We start from the raw sequence: 21694 nt of genomic DNA on the forward strand, positions 1-21694 counted from the left end.
ACAAACATCAACATAAAAACAAACAGACAAGTTTGAACCAGTAAATCATCGTTTCATCTGACAAACCCACTGATTTAAAAAGTTAAATATCGCATGCATATCATGGCGAAAAAAAACAAACAAGTTTATATGCTATAAAATGACGTGAACTAATACGAATTAAGAAAAAAACAATTCAAACATCCGGACATTCTGTAGATAGTCTTCTAATAGTCGCCCATTCATGATGAAAATGACATGCGCGGACTCCTGGAATTCAGCTATAAACTTGTTTAAGTGGCGCAGTCTGGATTGTGACCAGAAGGGGGGGTGGTGTAGACTGAAAATCCGCTATTCACTAGTTTTTGGTAAAGCCACTCCCACTAACTTTTGCACAAATAAGAACACCGCCTCAAAATTGGTGTTTTCACAAATGCGGGGGAGGTATTGTACGCCTTATCTACCTGACTTCACTGACAGTAATAATTGAACCAATACCCAAGGACTGGTATTAGAGACAGTACTTTTACTGTCATGAGAGGTTGAGGATCTCTTCCATTTATGCACGGAGATTATTTTTCATACTATCTGGCTTCATCTTACCAATATATTTTCATGAACACGGTACCTACAGTAATATCGAAAAAAATTTATTGAGATTTTGAGCATATTATTACAATAATATAAACATAAAAGTTTATTACATTATTTCCAGACGAGCGATTAAATCCATAGACTAATAACTTTATTAGTCTATGATTAAATCATTATAGAAAAAGGGTGTTAATTATTATTGTGTAGGCCTTTTTGGATTAATTTTTGTTTCATTCTTTGATGCATATATATTCCGTTAGATTATTATATATGGACAGTAACAAGACTTTTGTTACTCTTTGATTTCACTCCACATAATGCACCATGCATACCTATAGGTTGCATTCGGGATTCGTTATTTGTTATTTTCAACTCTAATGTTGAAGCTGGGGGATTGAAAAATGAAACGAAATACTCAGAGCTACAGCAAAGTTTGGATTTATTCCGAGAAATGTTCAAGCATAGAATATAAATTGACCCTCCTCGAACCCCAAAATTCCAGTCTTCTCGACTTGTTTTTTTTTTACCACGCGTTCAGAGACAGGTTGTCTCTGCACGAGTTATTTATAGATCTGATTACTAATTTGAGCCCAACAGGACGTAAATAAACAACCCCGTGCTGAGCCACATCCTGACTTGATTCATTCTGTTATTGATTCTTCAAGTATTTTAAACATTTTTGCCAATCTCTCCCAATCTTTCTTAACCTTAAGAGGTCGAAAAAATTATTTTCAGTTGATACTCTTTGTTAAATATAGGAATAGATACATATTTCATCATGGGAGAAGAAAACGGTAAAAATCAATTGTGAGCAATGAGAAAGTATGTTAGGTATAACATATAAATGTATCATCTAACTTTTCCTTCCTCTCGGAATTGAGCCTTTCTTTTTTACTGAAGCTACCAACTGGTATATACGCCGTATTTGTATAACATTTCGAAGTTGATAGCTATTAGGCATATGACTTGTGAACATCCAAAAGTATCATCTTTCCTATCTATTCAAGAACCTGTTTTCTAAAAGAAACACCACAATCAGCAGTTTCATCTGGGTTTTGTTCAGTTGGACCAGAGTCGATGTACCTATTATTTGGTTGTGAAAAAGATGCCGGAATCTGACTAATATATTCATTTTTTTGCAGTATTCATTAATTCAAAAACTGTTATAGCGAAACGCATATCGAAGATGAATTTATTATTTCTATGATACTTTACATAGATGTTCCAATTCGAAAAATCAAGAGGTCGGCTACTATGAAATCAAAATATGCAAATATTACTAATTAAGAATTGAGTAATGAAAAATGAAAATATTTCGTCTTTAGTCAATTTCCAAGATATTCATTGTATTTTGCACCTTATCACTGAATACTTGGTTTTTTCGGAGTGCTTCCGATATGAATCACTCCTGATATTATGGAAACGAATTCTTATCTCATAACATAAAGGAGTTGGACTAAACAGGTCCAATTCAGCATATTATTCTGTTGGAAGAATGTGTGCTTGATACGGGGAAGCTGAGTCATAACGACCAAATTTCCACTATTGATCGGAATGAATCACCGAGAAATATATAGGCACCCAGTGAATTTGTCACCCAGGAGGAGCAACTCTTCAATCATTCATATTCGCAAAAGGTTCTACATAACTCTTATGGATTCAAGGTCAGCGATCGAGGCCAAGAACACGTCAATGATCATTTATAATGATGAACCGAAAAATAACTGCTGTTATCTTCAAAGAAAGAGTCGGAATTATTCAAAACTGGTCATTTCTTGGGGGAAAGAATACGAGGGAAAACATAGAAATATGCACAAGTAACCGTCTGTTGTCTGTCGTCTTTCTCAGACGTAAACCTTTGCGTTAGGTTAGGCCATAGCCGCCAATGAAATCTCACTATACGGTTTATGCCCATATATGGTCACGTTCGTGAATGAGTCGTCTGGTGGGGCGGACGATTCCATTATTTCCGTTACGAGGGGTGTTCAACTTGCTATGAAATTTATTCAATTGTTTTTTTTAGTTTTTATAATAATTTGACATGCTCATTAATTTTACGAACTGTCAAAACACTGTGAAGTTTTGATTAATCGGTGAAATTTCCACAAAAATCATCGGAAAAATTTGAATTTTTCCAGCAGTACTCTCGGACGATTCCATTTTCAAGTGCAATTTCATCAACTAGCTTCAGCGATACCGGTACCGGCTTCTTTCTCATTCTTATTCGATTCGTCTTGTTGGTTATTGTGATTTTGTGACGTGTCGTGATTAAAAACGGTAAGAATAATTATCATTACAGTATAAGTTCGATTCTTAAATTTTCCTTTTTAAATGTAGTCTTTCCTTAAAAATATTTTCGGTTTTGTTCTCGTTTGGCGGTGAAATTTTGCCGGCGAAATCAAAGGGGCGTAGCACCTGTTCTTAACTGTGTAGTTGGTTCACTGATTGGTCTATTTATAACTAACTAAGCTGTGGTTGTTCTGAAATAGATCGGTCTGTGGTAAATATACTAAACTCTTTAAACCATTAATCTTGGGGGAATGTTTTTCTCGAACCGTTTGAACGGTTCGGAATTTGCGATGTATGTAGCTGCTACGCTTGTTAATTCCTTAATTGGTTCGATATGAATCAGATGATACCGATATAGAATTCTTGTAATTGATAAAATGGGAATTTTAGTTTGTTTCTGTCGAATTGAGGATAAGTTAGCCGGATAGCGGGGTGGGAGGGGAATAGGTGCAATGCATTGCCTTATATGGCTATGTTGCTCGTCATTGGCGTTCCGAAGCAACGATACTGCGCTCTGCTGCCTGGAAGGGGATACTGATTATAGGCTCTTATATATACGGGGTATTCGAGTTCAGTTACTCAGATTCGTTGCCGCTACTCCAACAGTTAGGGGGTGCTTTGTGATATTTTGTACATTTTTACTTGTTAACTTAAGCAAATGTAAGTTTCTAGAAACAATCGAGTTTTTTCTGTGTCTGCGGTTTTCTCGTTATCTCATAGTGATGATGTGACCTCTGGGAGTGGCTCTGTGAACGTTCTTTGGATTTTCGTACTGGATTTCGTGCGTTCGAGGGCGTTTGATGCCTTTTCTTTTCAAAAGCACTAGAAGCCGGTGATAATTCGGAATTTCTAAATTCGTGTGGTGTTATTCAATAGTTGATTTTCTCTGTGTTCAAACGAATTTTGCATTTAGTTCGGTTCTATGATTGGTTTTTTATCAATGCACGTCATCCCGGTTTAGATTCGTTGGCGTAGTCGAATTGTTTTCCAATCACTTAATCTTTTTATCTCGTTTGATAATCTCTCTTATCTTTGATAAATATTATTCATATTGGTTTTAATCGGATCATACACGGTGTAAATTTCTTGAATTTATTGTTCTATGCCGCTCCCATTATTATTCTATAGTTTTTATTCGAAGCATAGAATCGATAGCACTAATTCTAACCTTTTTTTTTGTCTTTGCAGAACTGAACAAATATGTGTGACGAAGAAGTTGCCGCACTCGTCGTAGACAATGGATCCGGTATGTGCAAAGCCGGTTTCGCCGGTGACGATGCTCCCCGTGCCGTGTTCCCATCCATCGTGGGCAGGCCCAGACATCAAGGTGTGATGGTTGGTATGGGACAGAAGGATTCCTACGTAGGAGACGAGGCTCAAAGCAAAAGGGGTATCCTCACCCTGAAATACCCCATCGAGCACGGTATCGTCACGAACTGGGACGATATGGAAAAAATCTGGCATCACACCTTCTACAATGAACTTCGTGTGGCGCCCGAGGAACACCCCGTGCTCCTGACCGAAGCCCCATTGAACCCAAAGGCAAACAGAGAAAAGATGACCCAGATCATGTTCGAAACCTTCAACACCCCAGCTATGTACGTAGCAATCCAGGCTGTGCTCTCCCTGTACGCCTCCGGTCGTACGACAGGTATCGTGCTCGATTCAGGAGACGGTGTATCCCACACCGTGCCCATCTACGAAGGTTACGCCTTACCACACGCCATCCTGCGTCTGGACTTGGCCGGTAGGGATTTGACCGATTACCTGATGAAGATCCTCACCGAACGTGGTTACTCCTTCACAACCACCGCCGAAAGGGAAATTGTCCGTGATATCAAGGAAAAACTGTGCTACGTAGCCCTGGACTTCGAACAGGAGATGGCAACGGCGGCCAGCTCAAGCTCCCTCGAGAAATCCTACGAATTGCCCGACGGTCAAGTAATCACAATCGGTAACGAGAGATTCCGTTGCCCAGAAGCCCTCTTCCAACCTTCCTTCTTGGGTATGGAAGCCTGCGGTATTCACGAAACCACCTACAACTCAATCATGAAGTGCGACGTCGATATCCGTAAGGACTTGTACGCCAACACCGTGCTCTCAGGAGGTACCACCATGTACCCAGGCATCGCCGACAGGATGCAGAAGGAAATCACCGCTCTAGCCCCATCCACGATGAAGATCAAGATCATCGCGCCACCAGAAAGGAAATACTCCGTATGGATCGGAGGTTCCATCTTAGCCTCCCTGTCCACCTTCCAACAGATGTGGATCTCCAAACAGGAATACGATGAGTCCGGTCCATCCATCGTACATAGGAAGTGTTTCTAAATTATTGAATTTTTCGTTTCTACATTCCATTACTCAGTATGTTTCACTTCTTGTATTATAGCGCTGCCGATAGGATGCCGATCAACATCGATTTTTTTTTTCGTGAGCTGTCATGTTATACATGAGCGAGTGTATCTGGATTTAGGCAACAAGTGACACATTTTCATGCACTAGGCCAAAGTATTATTCTATCCTTATTTTGTAATTTATTCCATGTGCAGATTCAAGACTTTATTATTATTACTTTTAGGCTAATACTTATGGGATAATAAATAAAAATTGTAAAACAACTTTTTCTTTTTTATATCAATAAATTATTTAATATCCTACAGATCAAATACTTTATTTATTCAAGTTTCAGAACGCTTCTCATCTTGATAACTGTCTACTATAAATTAGATTTTTCTTTGATTTTTGCTCTGCTCACATAGAAAACAAACTGTTTAAGTAGACTTGACGTTTCAAGTACAGTTTTATTGAAAGAAAGTAACGTTTCCAACCTTTTAGGTTAGTCGAGGATTCGTTAACCTGCAAATTGCTCAAGAAAGGTAAGTGCTGTTTTTTTTAATCTTGGAAATTGCCGATCGATTCGGTGAAAACTGGAAATACTTAAATTTTCTATCGTTTCACTTTCAACGAGGGCATCTTTGATGGCAGATTAGATAAATCAATTTCTCCGTGCTCGTTCACAAGCTTATTAACGTGATTTTCACATTCTTTCTCGATAAGATGATGACCTGTTGGTTTCTATGTTCTCGACGAGATTATTGATTTCACAAAACGAAGCTGACTGAAGTGAAACCCGATAAAAAATACGCACAATAATCCTTAAACCAGGTATCCCATGATTAGATTACCAAAATAGAATTGATGTCATGTGGATTAAAAGTTACTGCGATTAGTTAGTTAAATTCCTTGATCTGGTTAATCTTGGCTCGTTCTGAAAAAATCTCGGCTGACCATAATATAACACGCAGATTTCACGGTCGGCTTTTGATGACTCTTCTTTTGCTCAGAAAAGGAGTGATCCCGTTGCCATTTTACGTAAGTTTCAGGTTCAGACGTAAAGGTATTTAGAACCTTGTTATGACATATTTGGAGCAGATCACATTGCTCGAGTTGAAGGTCATAGCTCTATCACGGTTGTTAGACGGATATGGGCAGGTACATATACAGGGTGTCCCAAGGTGGGTGGCCTATTAGACATTTACGGAGAACGCATCACGAATTGTTCTGAAAATTTGCGTAGTAGGGTCTGAGTCTTTTGTCTAGTACTTCTCCACCCCTATTCCTGATACTTTTAGGAAATATCAACGGTTTTTCATAAAAAAATCCCAAAAACATTGATCCAATAAAATAGGCATGGAAAAAACATTTCATAATTTAGGATGCTGAAATTTCGATAACTGAGCATTGAGATCCTGAGGATGAGTTTAGTGAAGACAAAACTTGGTTTATGATATACAGGGTGTCCCAAAATTCTTCGTCTTCTCATTCCTATACAAAAACGAGGAAAATGTTCAGACAAAAACCAATTATACGATTAATGAGTTGCCATCTCATTTATTATCCAAGATTTAGAAACATTTACAAAGGTATAAATATATATTTATAAAAAAAACGTAGGTACATGAGAAGATATAAATGTTTTGATGAAAACGAAATCTTCCGCAAGAACAGATTCACAGTTTTTAATATATAAGTTCATATAAAAGTAAAGAAAGTTTCGAGAAACATGGAATATTTACCAAGAATCAGCAAAGGAGAAAGAAACCACCGTAAACATTTTTATGAAGATAATTCCAAAATAAGAAGGATGATGATAATCCCCTATATTTTGCATATTAAAATAGGTAACAGTTTTCACAGCGATACACCAACAAACACTTCCAATAATCTTAATTAGTTCAATATGAACAACAACAATTAGCCATAGATATAACGAAAATATAACAATTATAAAATTTATAAATTTTCAGAACAAGTCAGTGTGTTTATTTCAGCTCTCATACTCTGAAATACGATCAAAATAATATTAAGCTTCTTGATGTACATGGGCGTAGCTAGAAGGGGAGCAAGGGTCTTTATTGTCCACTCGTTAAGAACTCATTGGGCCATATGCATAAAGAAGTAGTAAATGCTTTCACTTCAGTTTATTGAAAAGAAATTATACATTTTATAAGCAACTGACAAAGATAGTATTATAGTAAAAGCAAATACTCTTCTTTATGCATACGACTCATTGTCATCACTGAAAAAGGTTTTTATAAAATATTTTATAATTAATCTTATCAATTCTCTGTATAACTTCCCACCTACGCCAATGTATAAGTGCATTTCGAATAATATCGAATTTTTTCAAGTATAAATTCGACTATATATTAAAAAATTAACAACACACTTAAGTCTGATAGTGAGAAGAGGAAGTTAAGGTCACTCACTGTTAAAAATTCATTAACAGTCAATTATTTGAAAATGTAATTAATCTCAGTTGTCTTCCTAATGATCATCGAATTAATTGGGTATAGTTTCTATGCACCAGTGGCCCGAAACTTTGCCGTAGCTGAATCAACGTGAAAAATAAAGGTTTAATACTTTAATTAGAGACATCGTTGAAGTCAAGACGTTCAAAAAAGATTTTCCATTCAAATATACGTCCTCTTCTCACTACCTTTTTGAAATAGGGTTAGTTTCCTTATTATTAGAGTGATTACCAAAAATATATATTATCTGGGGTCCATTTTGTTGCCGATGTGTAAGTATTTTCTTTCAAATTTGGATTTGACAGCGGACGATTATACCAGCAGGTTTCTGTTTATGCAGTACGTTTTAGCACACATAAATTTGTTTACATTCAGAAGGAGCTGAAGGAACATTTCAACATTGTGCTCAAATGAATTATGTGTAAGATATTCTCATGGCTTATGAAGTAATGTCATTTCAATCTTTACATATTCGTTTCATAGAGATTTCTGCTATATTTGTTCATCTTATGGTCATATGGATGAAGTTAACTCCATGGACTTCCACGAAATTAAGAATATCTGACACAAAAATATTATTATAGGGGTCAAATAAAAATTTGCAATGAGGACTATCGATTTGATAGGTAATTCAAAATCAGAAGGGTAGAACATTTTCGAGTAGGAGAACGAAATCGTTATTTCCTTGCACTTGACGATTATTACTTCTTATTTACATTCTAACATAAATTATTCGAAATCACTCATGGGTTTTTCATTTATAAATTGAATTTCAAGTAATTATAACTTTCTTAATGAGCGGTTCTTGCTTACTGATGATATGTAATACAATTTAATGAAATCAAATTGCATTTGAGCGTTTAAATAAATGATTCAGTTTCATACAGGGCGTCCCAGATGAAATATACAGGGTGTTCCACGGTGGGTGACCTATTAGACGTTTACTGAGAAAGGATTTTCCTGAAAATTTGGTTACTAGGGGGCTTCTGGTCTATCTGACTATACGATTTTTACAAGATGAGTTTTTAAACCACGACACGTGTTTCGCTATCGCAATAGCATCTTCAGGTGGGTGGAGATAAACTCTTACCAACTGAAATTTCAGTTGAGGCGCCCTGTATATCAGAGATATCCGAAAAAAAATGATCCATTTCTAATATACACCTAGTGTATTTGACAACCTCTCAGAACTTTCCAAGTTTAACTTTGCAAAAGTAAACGAAATTATTCACCCTGTGGTTCATCCGAATCTTTTGAGCGTTATGCGATCAGTGGGATATTATATACAGAGTGGGTTTTGAGTACGGAACGTTTCGATTCGAAAACGGATCGCACGATTTTTATAGATTTTGGTGTATCCCATAGTTATCTATGGTGTATCCCATAGACATAACCCCAGGGGTTTGTCTATGGTGTATCCGTTTCCGAAATAATTGAGACGTCCAAACTCAAAACACACTCTGTATGATGATCATGTAATTGAGGCACATTTTGAATCCTCGACATTCCATAATCCGACCAGTAAGTACACTTTTCTTTTACTTCTACGGCAGTGATCAGGTGTAGGTAAATTCAGCATAGCATAGCTTGAACTGATGAAAAGATCTATCACATTGTGAATTTAGAATTTAGGTTGAAATGTTTGTTATCGCTTGAAATGATAAGTGTCATAGACTTCAATGAAAGAAATTCCTCCGATTCCTATCGATTTTTTCCTACAAATCATCATTAATATTTGAAAATTGATGAAAATCATAACGAGTTATAACAAACACAATAACCTAAATCGAGCAAAGGAGTAAAGAATCAATAAGCAGTAGGAGTGATCACTGATATTGATGTTGGTCCCACTTTCTATAGTTTCAAATATCATAGTTCTATGCGAAAAGCGTTGGGAGCAACCATAGACATAGTCTCTATGTCTATGGGAGTAACAAAGCAGAGGCATAGAATTTCGGATGTTTCTATGTTCGACATTAAAATTTTTTTTTTTCAAATGAAGCAAATTTTGCTTCTCTATGTCTCTATGTCTATGAATCTTCGTTTGCAGTGATACCAACCTCTCGTATCTATGCTCCTTTGATTTAGGCAAGTCAGGGGGTCATAGAAATCATAATTTCTATGTTCCTTCATTCAGCCCCATACGCGGTGTTCATAGAGTTTCGAAAATGTGTTCTTAAGGCAGTCGCATCAAAAAATCCTAGTTATAACAGACCAGACGAACCAAAGGGCGAATGAAGAGTCGGAGGAGCACTCAAATGAGCGTCTCCCTCGACTCCTCACCTTGTCTTTCGTTGAAAGTTTCCTCTTGCAAAGTTTCGCAATGCTATTCGATCGGCGTTATCTTTTTGAGCACAATGGTGAAGGTGAAGGAATGAGCTGGAGACGAGTAAGGCGTTGAGCTTGGAGAAGAGGAAGACACTGTTACGGTGGGTGGTTGGATAGGCGGATTGACGGATGGCAATTGGGCGGGGGAAGGGGCCGTATGTTAGTTGGAAGAATGCTTTCCATCCGAAGAGGCCAGCTCGCTGGAGCCGCTGCTGCTCAGCGTTGTCCTCGAACCGTAAGGATCCAAACTTGACTGAACTGACATCGACCTGCCTTGACTTTGACGTCTCATTCTATTGGGTGATAGCTTTCCGGGGTCGACACTTGCTGGGTCTGCCTGCAAAGAATATTGCTTGGGTATTCTTGGCGAGAAAGCCCCGTTCTAGATGATGAATGATGAAGCCATAGATATCAGAGAAAGTGTATGATGAACAGAAAGAACGGACGCTTTTAACATGGTTAGGTTAGAATGTTAGAACTGCTGACCACCAGATGGATGCGTTTCGCAAACGAAAGAAAAAGACCAAGAAGTTGGTATACATGTTTTTTATGGCAAAATTTTGACATTTACTCGATATTCCAAGACTTTCAAAATCACAGAGTACGATTAATTTCACTTGGTTCTCATCCTTAGCAACGGCTTCTCATAGCATAGTTACGACCATAGACGGCTGTCAAAATCATGAGACGTAACACAAACGAAGAAGTGGTCATGTATTTTTCAAAAAAAAAAAGTCCGTTCCTTCTGCACCACCTTGAATTTAATTTGTTTGAGTTTTCTGTATACTGCACCTGATAGGCCAAAGCGTTCATTATTATGTGGTATGGTACCAAACCCAATGGATGTACTTCTCTCATCAACACGTTGGCGGGAATTTTGTGGAACTGAATGTATTCCAGAAAATTCGCTATCACTTCCTTCAGATTCGGATTGGGATTGTTATCGCAGTACTTTTTGCCTGAAAAAGATCGAATTCAATTGGTTGGAGGTGTACCGAAAAGGTCAGAATCTGGGTATATGGAAATGATGCAAAAATCTGAACGCACCCCACATAAGCGCAGCTTGAAACTTCGTGAACTCATCTGCTTGAAGTTCGTCTCGGGCCAAAATCAAACGGACGACATGTTGGGGTAGCAGGGTGAAAGATCCCAAGTTCAGAACTTCATTGCCGTGCTCATCTACGAACTCAAGCACCTAAAAACCATGTTTCTTAGTTTTGTGGTCATTGTCGAGGAAAGCAGCAGCTGTTTCATTTTTGACCATAGACTTATAAATAACATGGACTCCGCATGTGAGAGAGAAGTCGGTTGGTTGAATAAGATAGAGAGTTTGTGGGCAAGCTGTCAAAAGGTTATAGAACACAAGTTTATGCGAAAATTTTCTTCAATAAATTTTAAACAAGCTTCCGAGAAGACACACAGAAATTCCATAGCATTCCTTCGAAATCAATTATGTCAAGAAATATGTGAGTTTTAGTCAAAAATAGATGTAATGAGAATAATAATCAACGTATCATCACCTTGTGGGCAAAGTCTGCGAAAATTGTAAAAATTTTCCATAATAAATGTTCAACAAGCTTCTGAGAAGGCAAACAGGAATTCCTTAACATTCCTTCGAAATGGAAAATATAAAAATTATGTGAGTTTCATTCAAGAATAAATATAATGTGAATAATACTCAACGTATCAACACCTTGTGGGCAACGTCTGCGTTAATATCAATCATATGATTTTGACATTGCCCACACGGAATCAGTTCATCTCTTTCTTGTTCGATCAAAACGCATAAGCCCTTCTCTCTCTAATGCATACAACCCCTCGATCTACTGAAAAGTCACGTGACAGTGAGTCCATGTATTATAAGTCTATGTTTTTGACACTGACAGAAGCATGAATGACGTATCTGTCATGGGGAACATTTTGGATATATTTGTCCTATCTGGCTATATTAGGTTTGTATCATACTTTTAGATTACCAGAGCAACTAGAAAGGTGAATTCAGGAATTCTTCCAAAATTGCACCCTTTAATCTTACTATATATGTCCTACCTTTTGAACTAGAGATTTCGTGCATTTGTACTGGATGTACCGCTCGGCAGAGGCCAAAAGGGCACACACAGTATCCACATTGATACAGCACTGTACAAAACCTGCACATGCCCTTCGAAGTTCATCCAACCCATAATAATCAGCGGCATTCATTACGCCTGAAAGTAAAAGAATTATCAATATTTGCTTGGTACTAAATCAGGCACTAAACTGCGAGTTTTTGGCCCATCCTGTATCGAATCAGATTTCGAAACTCACCCAGCAAAGTTCTTGGTTGAAGAGTAACACATCCAGTGTGAATGTATTCTATCAACTGCCGGAATACGTCTGGTTCAAATTCTTCTATAATCAGTGTTTGATGTTGCTGGCTTGTGGGCTGTAAAAATGTTGCAATTTACGTCCAGCTGAAATAGTTTCTTATTATATCAACTCATACAGGGTGCAATCGAAATGAAAGCGGCTGTTGCTCAACCATATCCAAACTAATGGCGAAGAAAATAGAAAAAGTGAAAAAGGAGAGATAAAACGATGTTAGAATGTTGTTCGAACTCATTTTCAGAATAGTATAGGTACATAATAACTTTCCACAGCGTTATTCAACAGAGTAAAGAGTAGACCAGCCTTGCTTTCCATTTTTGATACACTTAAAACCAACACTTGTGTGGAAATTCACCAAAAGCGTCTCCTCCACCATTTTGCAATATCCCCTTCGCCATTTTGTAATAGATCCTTCACCATTTTGCAACTTCAATCAACATAATGGCTATAATCAGTGTAATTCGATGCCTATAATAATTATATAAGGTCTACCAATCTATTCTATAATAATATAGATTTTTTTAATGAGGTATCGAAAATGTATCAATCAAAAAGGAATTGTTGAATTTAATTCTGTGGTAAGGTTGACATTTTCCTCAATACTCAGGAGGAATATAAGTATAAGTTTACGAAACTACAGAGTGAACTCAATTGAATATAAAGCAAACCTTCAACAGTGTTCAGTTACAACTATTTATAAGAATCTAATATTAATAGAATTCAGGGTGCATTTGGGAGGCGTTAAAAATACGGTGATTTGCATGCAAGGGAAAAATTTGAAAGAATCGTCTACAGAGGATGCCATTCAATATAGATAGAAATAAAGTGGAGGAGAGGCTTATATTCATGAGTTGAATGTAAAGACTCATCTAAAGCTAATGCCTCATAATTAGACTTGCAAAATGCAGAAATGGAGGAATTATAATTGTTCAGTAAGTCACTTTCAAACGTGTTCTTCTAACCAGTATATCGTTGCAAGCATTAGATAGATAGAATCAAAATGAATGTAAGGAAAAATTACCTCTTGTATTGGAGTCAACTGCTGTGTAAACCCTGACCTCTATAGAAGCATATATAATTCGTCAATCGTCAATCTTATAAATATTTAAATCGAAATTAACGGAATTAAATTTTAATGATATCATTTTATCCACAAGACATCCTGTCTTCATTTTATAAAAATTATTAGTAAAAAAATGCCGGAGTTGGTAAGTTGTTGGTACTATCAAAGAGGTTTCAGCATGTCGTATGTTGAAAAACGATCTACAGGGGTCAATCTTCATCAAAAATAATTAAAATTAATACAGAGTGAGTAAAACGTAACGCACAAAATTTATATTTCTTGGAAAAAGCCCGAACAGAGCATTCTTTTCACGAAATAGTAATTGAAAAAGGTATGAATTTTGCGCCTTATTTTTTACTCAAGTGAAAGGTGTGGTACAACTACTGGTACCTACATCAATTTTAAGCAGTCTTTCATGAAAATAACGGTAAATTTCAGATGCATTCTTGGATTGAACTAATTGCTACAGAAAGGTACAGAAACGTTTTTTTTTGTATGTTCATTGTTTATATCCAAACAAATCAAACTTATGTTGATAAATGAATGGGATTCAGAAGTTTTTATGCTTGTTTAAGAATAAAAAATTCTCTATAAACTGTTGCCATTATTCTTCATCGAAATATACGTCAAACTCAGTGGCGTACCGACATAGTTCGGGGCCTGGGGCGGCTTTTGATGAGGGGGCCCTATAGAATATATTTAAAGATGAAACTTTTCCTCAAAATTTTTTGAAGGTTAGTTTTAATGCATCGTGATGAACACCCCACATAGTAACACTAATAAGTCTTTTCACTGTCACTCAAACAGTTTCGATAACAAATATAAATTACTATCAAGCACAATGAAGGTAGCAGACAACAGACATAAATAGGTATGTTTATAATGATTTTTAATTTTAAAATTACATAATATATTTTACTCTGAAATTACATAGTTATATGTTGTACAGTAACGAGTGAAAACAAGACATACAAATTTCAATGAATAGTAAAAACAAAGAACATATTAAAATGTTTTTTTGCGAGACTTGACTTCTGAAAATTGTTGGATTAATTCGTCAAAATTGACATGTATTTTGAATGTTGACGGAACAATAACTAACTAACCATTTGTATAATGTGGAGGTCTTTGCCGTCATGGGGCCTGATAAGTTATTTAAATTTTTTTTTAAAATATGTTTGGTTTTTTTTGCCCATCATTTGGGGGCCTATGCTGGTGCGGGGCCTGGGGCGGACCGCCCCACCGCCCCCCCCTACGGTACGCTACTGGTCAAACTCAAGAACTCAACTTCATTCTGGAATTTTATTCTTCATCTTGCTTTCTTGATTTCAAAACGATTGAAATCTGAGTAAATGACGAACAAACTCTCAGTTCCTTATAAATAACTGAGAGAGAAGGGAGATGATTGTTAGGAAAAAAAATTGGAATCTTGGTCTCACCTGTTGAGAGGCATTTTGCAGATTGAGCAGAGGTTCAGACGATCTCTTTAGGAAAAGCCTCAGCTTGTTCTCACGTGGTTGGGGTTCTTTTTTACGTTGAGGACTTGGAGCCTGAACATTGAATTAAATAACGTTATAGACTAGAAACATACGAGTACTTTTGGTGGGTAGATCTCCTCACCAGGCATGTTTTTTTGAAAAATTGCTAGTTTGCTTGCTTATTTCATCAAACCATCATAAACATTTTATTTGAAATACCTGGTACAGCATTTTGTGGAAAACTCTGGACCTGGCAGCAAGCACTGCTTTAACAGCGCAGACCGGCTCTCTGGTATCACCAACCAGAAAAGTGACATCACAAAGTTCAGGCATGGAGGCCAAAAATTTCATATCCTCCGCGAGACCTGTCTTGTTCTCGAAGGTAGAAAGATCAGGCTCTGCCTCCGCCATCACTATGTAGTTTGCGGGATAAAATATGCTCTCCGGCATCTGAAAAAAATTGGAAATTTTTGGGAATTTTCGAAGGTCAAGGTTCGAGTAGTTTTTCTTCCAGGAAAATAATCGTAGATCTAAATGTGATACATAGTCTGAAAGAGCAACTCTTCTAGTGATAAATCTGAGAATTTCATCCCTTTCGGCGCAACCGTTCGGTTTTGAGGAATTCTCAAGTGGAATTATCAATTTTTGAAAAATGCCATTTCCTGAATGAAAATCTGAACGAAGGGAGATAGGCTTTCGAAATTGCTCGCAATAGATTCAGTGTGTTCGAAAACCTATATTTTCATACCAAAATTCCAAATATCTGGCCCACTTTAGGAGAAAATAACTTTTTTTGTTTTTCCACTTTTCATTTTCGAGTTGACTTCGAAGAGCTCTCTGGAGTGCAATTCTCTATTGAATCATCAACTGTTTGGTTTTCTAGAATCTTCAAAACAAATACTATGCACTCCATAGCCTAAGACAGTGATAGAACATCCTGATTTTCAGACAGAGTAGCAAATAGGTCATTTTAGGGGGGTCTAACCCCTTGCTCATTTTTGACCCAAAAAATCGAGATTTTCGAAATCGAGTTTTTGTGCTAGGGTGGAAGCCTAGGCAACGCTGAATACGAAACCGAAAATCCCAATTGGATCAGACGAATATAACAGGAGATATGGCAGATTGAAAATTGCGATTTTTGAAAAATTGCCATTTCAAAGATGAAAATCTAAACGAAGGGAGATAGGCTTTCGAAATTGCTCGCAATAGATTCAGCGTGTTCGAAAACCTGTATTTCTATACCAAAATTCTAAATATCTGGCCCTGTTTAGGAGAAAATAACTTTTTTTGTTTTTCCACTTTTCATTTTCGAGTTGACTTCGAAGAGCTCTCTAGAGTACAATTCTCTTTCGAATCATCAACTGTTTGGTTTTCTAGAATCCTCAAAACAAATTCTATGCACTCCATATCCTAAGACAGTGATAGAACATCCTGATTTTCAGTCAGAGTAGCAAATAGGTCATTTTAGGGGGGTCTAACCCCTTGCTCATTTTTGACCCAAAAAATCGAGATTTTCGAAATCGAGTTTTTGTGCTAGGGTGGAAGCCTTGGCAATGCTGATTATAAAACTGGAAATCCCAATTGGATCAGACGAATATAACAGGAGATATCGCAGATTGAAAATTGCGATTTTTGAAAAATTGGCATTTCCAAGATGAAAATCTAAACGAAGGGAGATAGGCTTTCGAAATTGCTCGCAATAGATTCAGCGTATTCGAAAACCCATATTTCCATACCAAAATTTCAAATATCTGGCCCTGTTTAGGAGAAAATAACTTTTTTTGTTTTTCCACTTTTCATTTTCGAGTTGACTTCGAAGAGCTCTCTGGAGTGCAATTCTGTATTGAATCATCAACTGTTTGGTTTTTTAGAATCTTCAAAACAAATTCTATGCACTCCATATCCGAGGACAGTAATAGAACATCCTGATTTTAAGACAGAGTAGGAAATAGGTCATTTTAGGGGGGTCTAACCCCTTGCTCATTTTTGACCCAAAAAATCGAGATTTTCGAAATCGAGTTTTTGTGCTAGGGTGGAAGCCTAGGCAACGCTGATTACGAAACTGAAAATCCCAATTGGATCAGACGAATATTACAGGAGATATCGCAGATTGAAAATTGCGATTTTTGAAAAATTGCCATTTCCAAGATGAAAATCTAAACGAAGGGAGATAGGCTTTCGAAATTGCTCGCAATAGATTCAGCGTAATTGAAAACCTATATTTCCATACCAAAATTTCAAATATCTGGCCCTGTTTAGGAGAAAATAACTTTTTTTGTTTTTCCACTTTTCATTTTCGAGTTGACTTCGAAGAGCTCTCTAGAGTACAATTCTCTATCGAATCATCAACTGTTTGGTTTTCTAGAATCCTCAAAACAAATTCTATGCACTCCATATCCTAAGACAGTGATAGAACATCCTGATTTTCAGTCAGAGTAGCAAATAGGTCATTTTAGGGGGGTCTAACCCCTTGCTCATTTTTGACCCAAAAAATCGAGATTTTCGAAATCGAGTTTTTGTGCTAGGGTGGAGGCCTAGGCAACGCTGAGTACGAAACCGAAAATCCCAATTGGATCAGATGAATATAACAGGAGATATCGCAGATTGAAATTTGCAATTTTTGAAAAATGTCATTTCCATGATGAAAATCGGAAAGAAGGGGGATAGGCTTTCGAAATTGCTCATAATCGATTCAGCGTTATCAAAAACCTATATTTTAAGCAACATAAATCCCCTGTATCTATGTAATGAGTAGACTTTAGCAACACTTATAAATTATTGTGTGTTTCTTAACAGGAATTCTTACCTGTTGAAGCAAAGCAGGAAAACGTCAATGGAGAAAAATTGTAAAGAATATTGAACGGGGTAGAATGCTGGCGATTCTGAAACCGAATTGACTTATTTTATCACTTCGAATAATTCGATGAATAAATATTAGTATTCGCGATAAACGAGTAAAGATTTGGGTATGTGGCCTTAGTTTAATTTCAGGACAGACATATTGCGGTGAAAGCGCATGCACCACAATAACGATCTCTAAATTCTGAAGAATATTTCAGCGGCTTTTCTAGTTACGATCGAGTATGCGTTTATTACAGGGATTATGCCAGAAATTTTATGTTATGAGAATAAGATAACGCCTAACAGTGCATATGCATACAATAAAGAATGAATTCATACACATATCCCCTGAACTAGCCATCGTTGGGACCCCCACAGTAAGAACGTCCCATCGAAGACGAGTAGATTAGATGCTGAACATGGTTTCGATCATATCCTTAATTGAACTCTTACAGAGACTTTTAGGTCCTTCGAGTTCATGCATTATGTCCTTAGACAAAGCTACAGATTCAAGACGCAAGAGAATAACTCCATTGTTTGCATAATCTTCTCGATTCTCAGATTAATCACGAACGTTATTTTGATTCATATATACATATGTATATCAGCAATAAGGCTAATCTAATCTAATCTAATCTAGTCTACGAATTTTCAATTGACCCCATCTTTTTTTGGATTTTTTCGAAGTTCAAATTTCGACAATCGTATCTCCCGCAAAATCATCGTAGATACTCTGTGCTTCTAGTGTTTACTCTTTGGTTTGTCTCTCTATGGTTTAACCTAGGGATGTCGAAGATGAAAAAAGTATCGATATATCATAGCGATTTTTTTCAGAAATATCGATATTTTTTTAACAACCCTAGGTTAACCCTTATTCATTATCTGTGGTTAATTTTAACCTAAATTTTGAACGATTTGAATTTTTCTGTATGAATTTTTTACATAAAAATATAGAATTCACTAGAAAAAAATAGAAATGAATGAGACACAAATCGTAATAAGTGTAACCCCTGTTACGTATCAAATTATAATATGAATAATTTCAGATAATCCCCAGTAAATTGTGCCAAAGAGCCGGTATTTCGCTAGCTTGGAAGCCGTTCAATGATTTGGGCATTTTCGCATATGAAAGAAAACATTCTGGGGCACCAGATAAACCCAGTCAACATTATCCAACCTCAGAAGTTTCAGTATTTCATCTTCGACAAGAGGTTACTTTGTTTCGACCAGTTCTTCGGAAACTTGTTAATGAATCCAATGGCACCTTCTTAGACCTTCAATCGGTGGTATCGAGCAAAGCATTTAATGCACACGAAGATCTCCTCAACTTCAGTAGACAGTACAGGTCAATTATTAGAGCATGCCTTGAAAATTTACAAGAAGATATTCTAAAGGCAGGAACTTCTTGTGAGAGGGACGAAATCCAAAATCTTATAACAATTTTTTATTCCGTTGAATGCATATGGCATTTATGTGAAATATTATTTATTGATGCAACACCTGGTAGGTCCTCTGAAACTTTTAGATGATTGATATTTTGCATATCTTTTTTTGGCGAAATTCTTTCGATTGTTAAAGTTTTCATCAAGCAACATTGAATTATTGGTTCTTATCGTAGCTTTACATATCTGGAATATTTATTCTTCAGCTCAGTTCTTCTTTCAGGAAATGTAGTGTTGCCCCATTTATTGGATTGGGTTAGATTTCACTTTCCCAAATATGAAAGGAATGCTGCTGAAATGTTGTGTGATGCGGGAAATTCTCTTGAAATGAAAGTAGAATATTGGCCTACCGTTATTGGTTCCCTATTACAAGGAAGGATAAAAGTAGCAAGAGGACTTCTTAAACAGCATTCTGCATCCGATACAAAATCTTTCATGATCGCAGATCAATGCTTGAAAACCATGCCATTATATGATGTGAGTTAGGCCAGTCTTCAAAGAATTTATGTTGAAAAAGTTTGGTCTTTTTAGGTTTACAGTGGACTTTCTGCCCAAGAATTTCACTTGCAAAGGCAGCACTGGAAGGTAGACGTTCAATCAAAAATTGAGGCCAAAGTATTCTCTAATAATAAAAATTTGGAGCTCATCATGGGGGTAATCAGAATATTTATTCAACTTACACGCAATATCATATCAAACTCTATTTATTTGAGTTTTATTTATTATTCTTTTTAGATCATAGTGAAAAATGATTTAGCATGGTCAGAAATCAAGAACTATTACGACACTTGGTATGAACTGTTACCAGCTTGGTTATTTTACTCGGACCCAACTGTCAAATCATACGAATTAGGAAATTATGCAAAACTTTGTATCAATGAGATGGGTAAAGAAAACAAATTGAGGCATATAGATAAAGTCCTTTTAGCTGCAATGCGGTACGATCAGTTAGAGGTGAGACTTGATAGAATTTTTATTGGTATTCCTTAAAAATGTTTTTTTTTTACAGGTGATAAAAGAAATTCAGGATATGTGCGAAAACGGCTGGTTTGCCACTCATTTAATCAATATTCTCTACCATTCGGGACAGTTATCGAAGATTGAGAAAGAAGTTGATAAATTGTGAGTTGAATTTTTTGGTTAGTTAGCTCATTTTTCTTCTCATTGTTCAGTAAATAAAGTTTATGTAACATTGGTAGTGGTAATGACATATTTACATGCTACAAAAAATGTAATAATGAAACTTTTCAATCGTTTTCTGATCGATACATTTGAACTACTCTCAAGTATTCACATATAGAAAATGATAAATTACCATATTTTGTATTGATTTTTCTTTCAAAATATTCGGTAATTCTCATTTATTAGTAAGTTCAATTAATTTTTTTCAGATTTTTGTATTCATCTTTCGTTTTAGCTCTGGTAAAGCGGTTCAAGAGTCGTTCATTCTCAACTACGGTACTATGTTGATGAGTCATAAATCACTGTGGCAAGTAGGACTTAGTTACTTGGATCATTGTTCTGAAACAGGTTTACATGCGATACAACTTTTACTGCCTAGACTGCCTCTCGAAACTGAGTTAAAATGCCATAAAATAATTAGAGAAGCTCAGAAACGAGGTCTATCCCATATAGGTAAATACTTTCTTAGTAGAGCAGATCAGTTTTCGCAGTTGTGTTAAGTGTCATAAATTGTAAAATATGAATAATGGAAGGGCCGATATCTCATCTGGTGATCGCGATTTAATTACAGTTCATCTTCTGTGCAAAATACAAGGAATGAAAAATGTTAAGATGGGTCGGTTAGGTACCGCCCTAACCTGGGCTTTAAAATCACAAGATAGTACCTTTGTTTCCCTGCTGGCCGATAAATTCCTCAGGGAATATGCAGAAAATGGAAAATTGAAAAATACAGATCTTCTCTTCAATTTGGGGCCAAGCATGTTGGCCAGTGATAGGCTTATATTTTTAGGTAAGTGAATTTTTTCATTTTCATCTCTAATTGTATATTCATTACGAACCCATATTTTCATTAGGAATTTATTGCAGGGAAATATTATGAATTCCACAAATTATACCAAGAGAGGCAATTCAAAGAGGCTGGAAACTTGCTCATCAAATTATTAGAATCAAAAATCATACCTAAATAGTAAGTTTATTAATTTTGCAGTCATTTTAACGCAACTTCATGTTTTTTTTGCAGTTTCTGGTACATTTTACTTTTGGAGGCGATACCGTTATTAGAGAGCGAAGAAATCATTTTTTCCAGTAACGATACATATATGATAATAAATTTTCTGGAAGGAAATATAATGGACGAGAAATTGAAAACTAAATTGAATGTCTTGAGGTTAGCAACAGCGAGGAATTTATCCAGAGCAATTTTGTTTGAAGCTCAAGGATGAGCCATTCAAGAATAATGTGTCTATACTTTTTTACATTTTTTAAGACCAATAAACGAAATCAGATATCAAATTTTGTTTTTAATCTGGATTTTTT

General features: G+C 36.3%; 3 protein-coding genes across 7 annotated transcripts; 2 read left to right on the top strand and 1 right to left on the bottom strand.

Annotated features, from left to right (window-relative positions):
- Window positions 1-2678: 2678 nt before the first annotated feature.
- LOC123318093 (actin-5C) lies at window positions 2679-5483 on the top strand. Of its 2 annotated transcripts, none has more exons than XM_044904797.1 (2): window positions 2679-2850; window positions 4051-5483. In XM_044904797.1, the coding sequence occupies exon 2, from the start codon at window positions 4063-4065 to the stop codon at window positions 5191-5193; it is 1131 nt and encodes a 376-aa protein (XP_044760732.1). In that variant the 5' UTR covers window positions 2679-2850; window positions 4051-4062; the 3' UTR covers window positions 5194-5483. The 2 variants fall into 2 exon arrangements, with proteins under 2 accessions (XP_044760732.1, XP_044760731.1); XM_044904796.1 differs by lacking the exon at window positions 2679-2850 and adding an exon at window positions 3364-3522.
- Window positions 5484-9938: 4455 nt separating this feature from the next.
- LOC123317909 (serine-enriched protein) lies at window positions 9939-17897 on the bottom strand. 4 transcript variants are annotated; one of them, XM_044904527.1, is made up of 9 exons: window positions 17719-17897; window positions 15132-15362; window positions 14874-14984; window positions 13393-13431; window positions 12312-12429; window positions 12054-12211; window positions 11052-11199; window positions 10797-10963; window positions 9939-10337 (listed from the first exon to the last, which is right to left on the bottom strand). In XM_044904527.1, exons 2-9 carry the CDS (start codon window positions 15360-15362, stop codon window positions 10293-10295), a joined length of 1017 nt encoding a protein of 338 aa, XP_044760462.1. In that variant the 5' UTR covers window positions 17719-17897; the 3' UTR covers window positions 9939-10292. The 4 variants fall into 4 exon arrangements, with proteins under 4 accessions (XP_044760462.1, XP_044760460.1, XP_044760463.1 ...); XM_044904525.1 differs by having other exon boundaries at window positions 9939-10341; XM_044904528.1 differs by lacking the exon at window positions 13393-13431.
- A 696-nt stretch (window positions 17898-18593) lies between these two features.
- LOC123316590 (nuclear pore complex protein Nup85) lies at window positions 18594-21670 on the top strand. The gene is made up of 10 exons (XM_044902741.1): window positions 18594-18747; window positions 18800-19256; window positions 19419-19672; window positions 19727-19849; window positions 19931-20149; window positions 20205-20317; window positions 20613-20830; window positions 20949-21167; window positions 21245-21344; window positions 21399-21670. The coding sequence occupies exons 1-10, from the start codon at window positions 18730-18732 to the stop codon at window positions 21598-21600; spliced, it is 1923 nt and encodes a 640-aa protein (XP_044758676.1). The 5' UTR covers window positions 18594-18729; the 3' UTR covers window positions 21601-21670.
- Window positions 21671-21694: the final 24 nt, after the last annotated feature.

This window comes from Coccinella septempunctata, chromosome 7, assembly GCF_907165205.1.
Source record: "Coccinella septempunctata chromosome 7, icCocSept1.1, whole genome shotgun sequence".
In the NCBI taxonomy this organism is placed as follows: Eukaryota; Metazoa; Arthropoda; class Insecta; order Coleoptera; family Coccinellidae; genus Coccinella; species Coccinella septempunctata.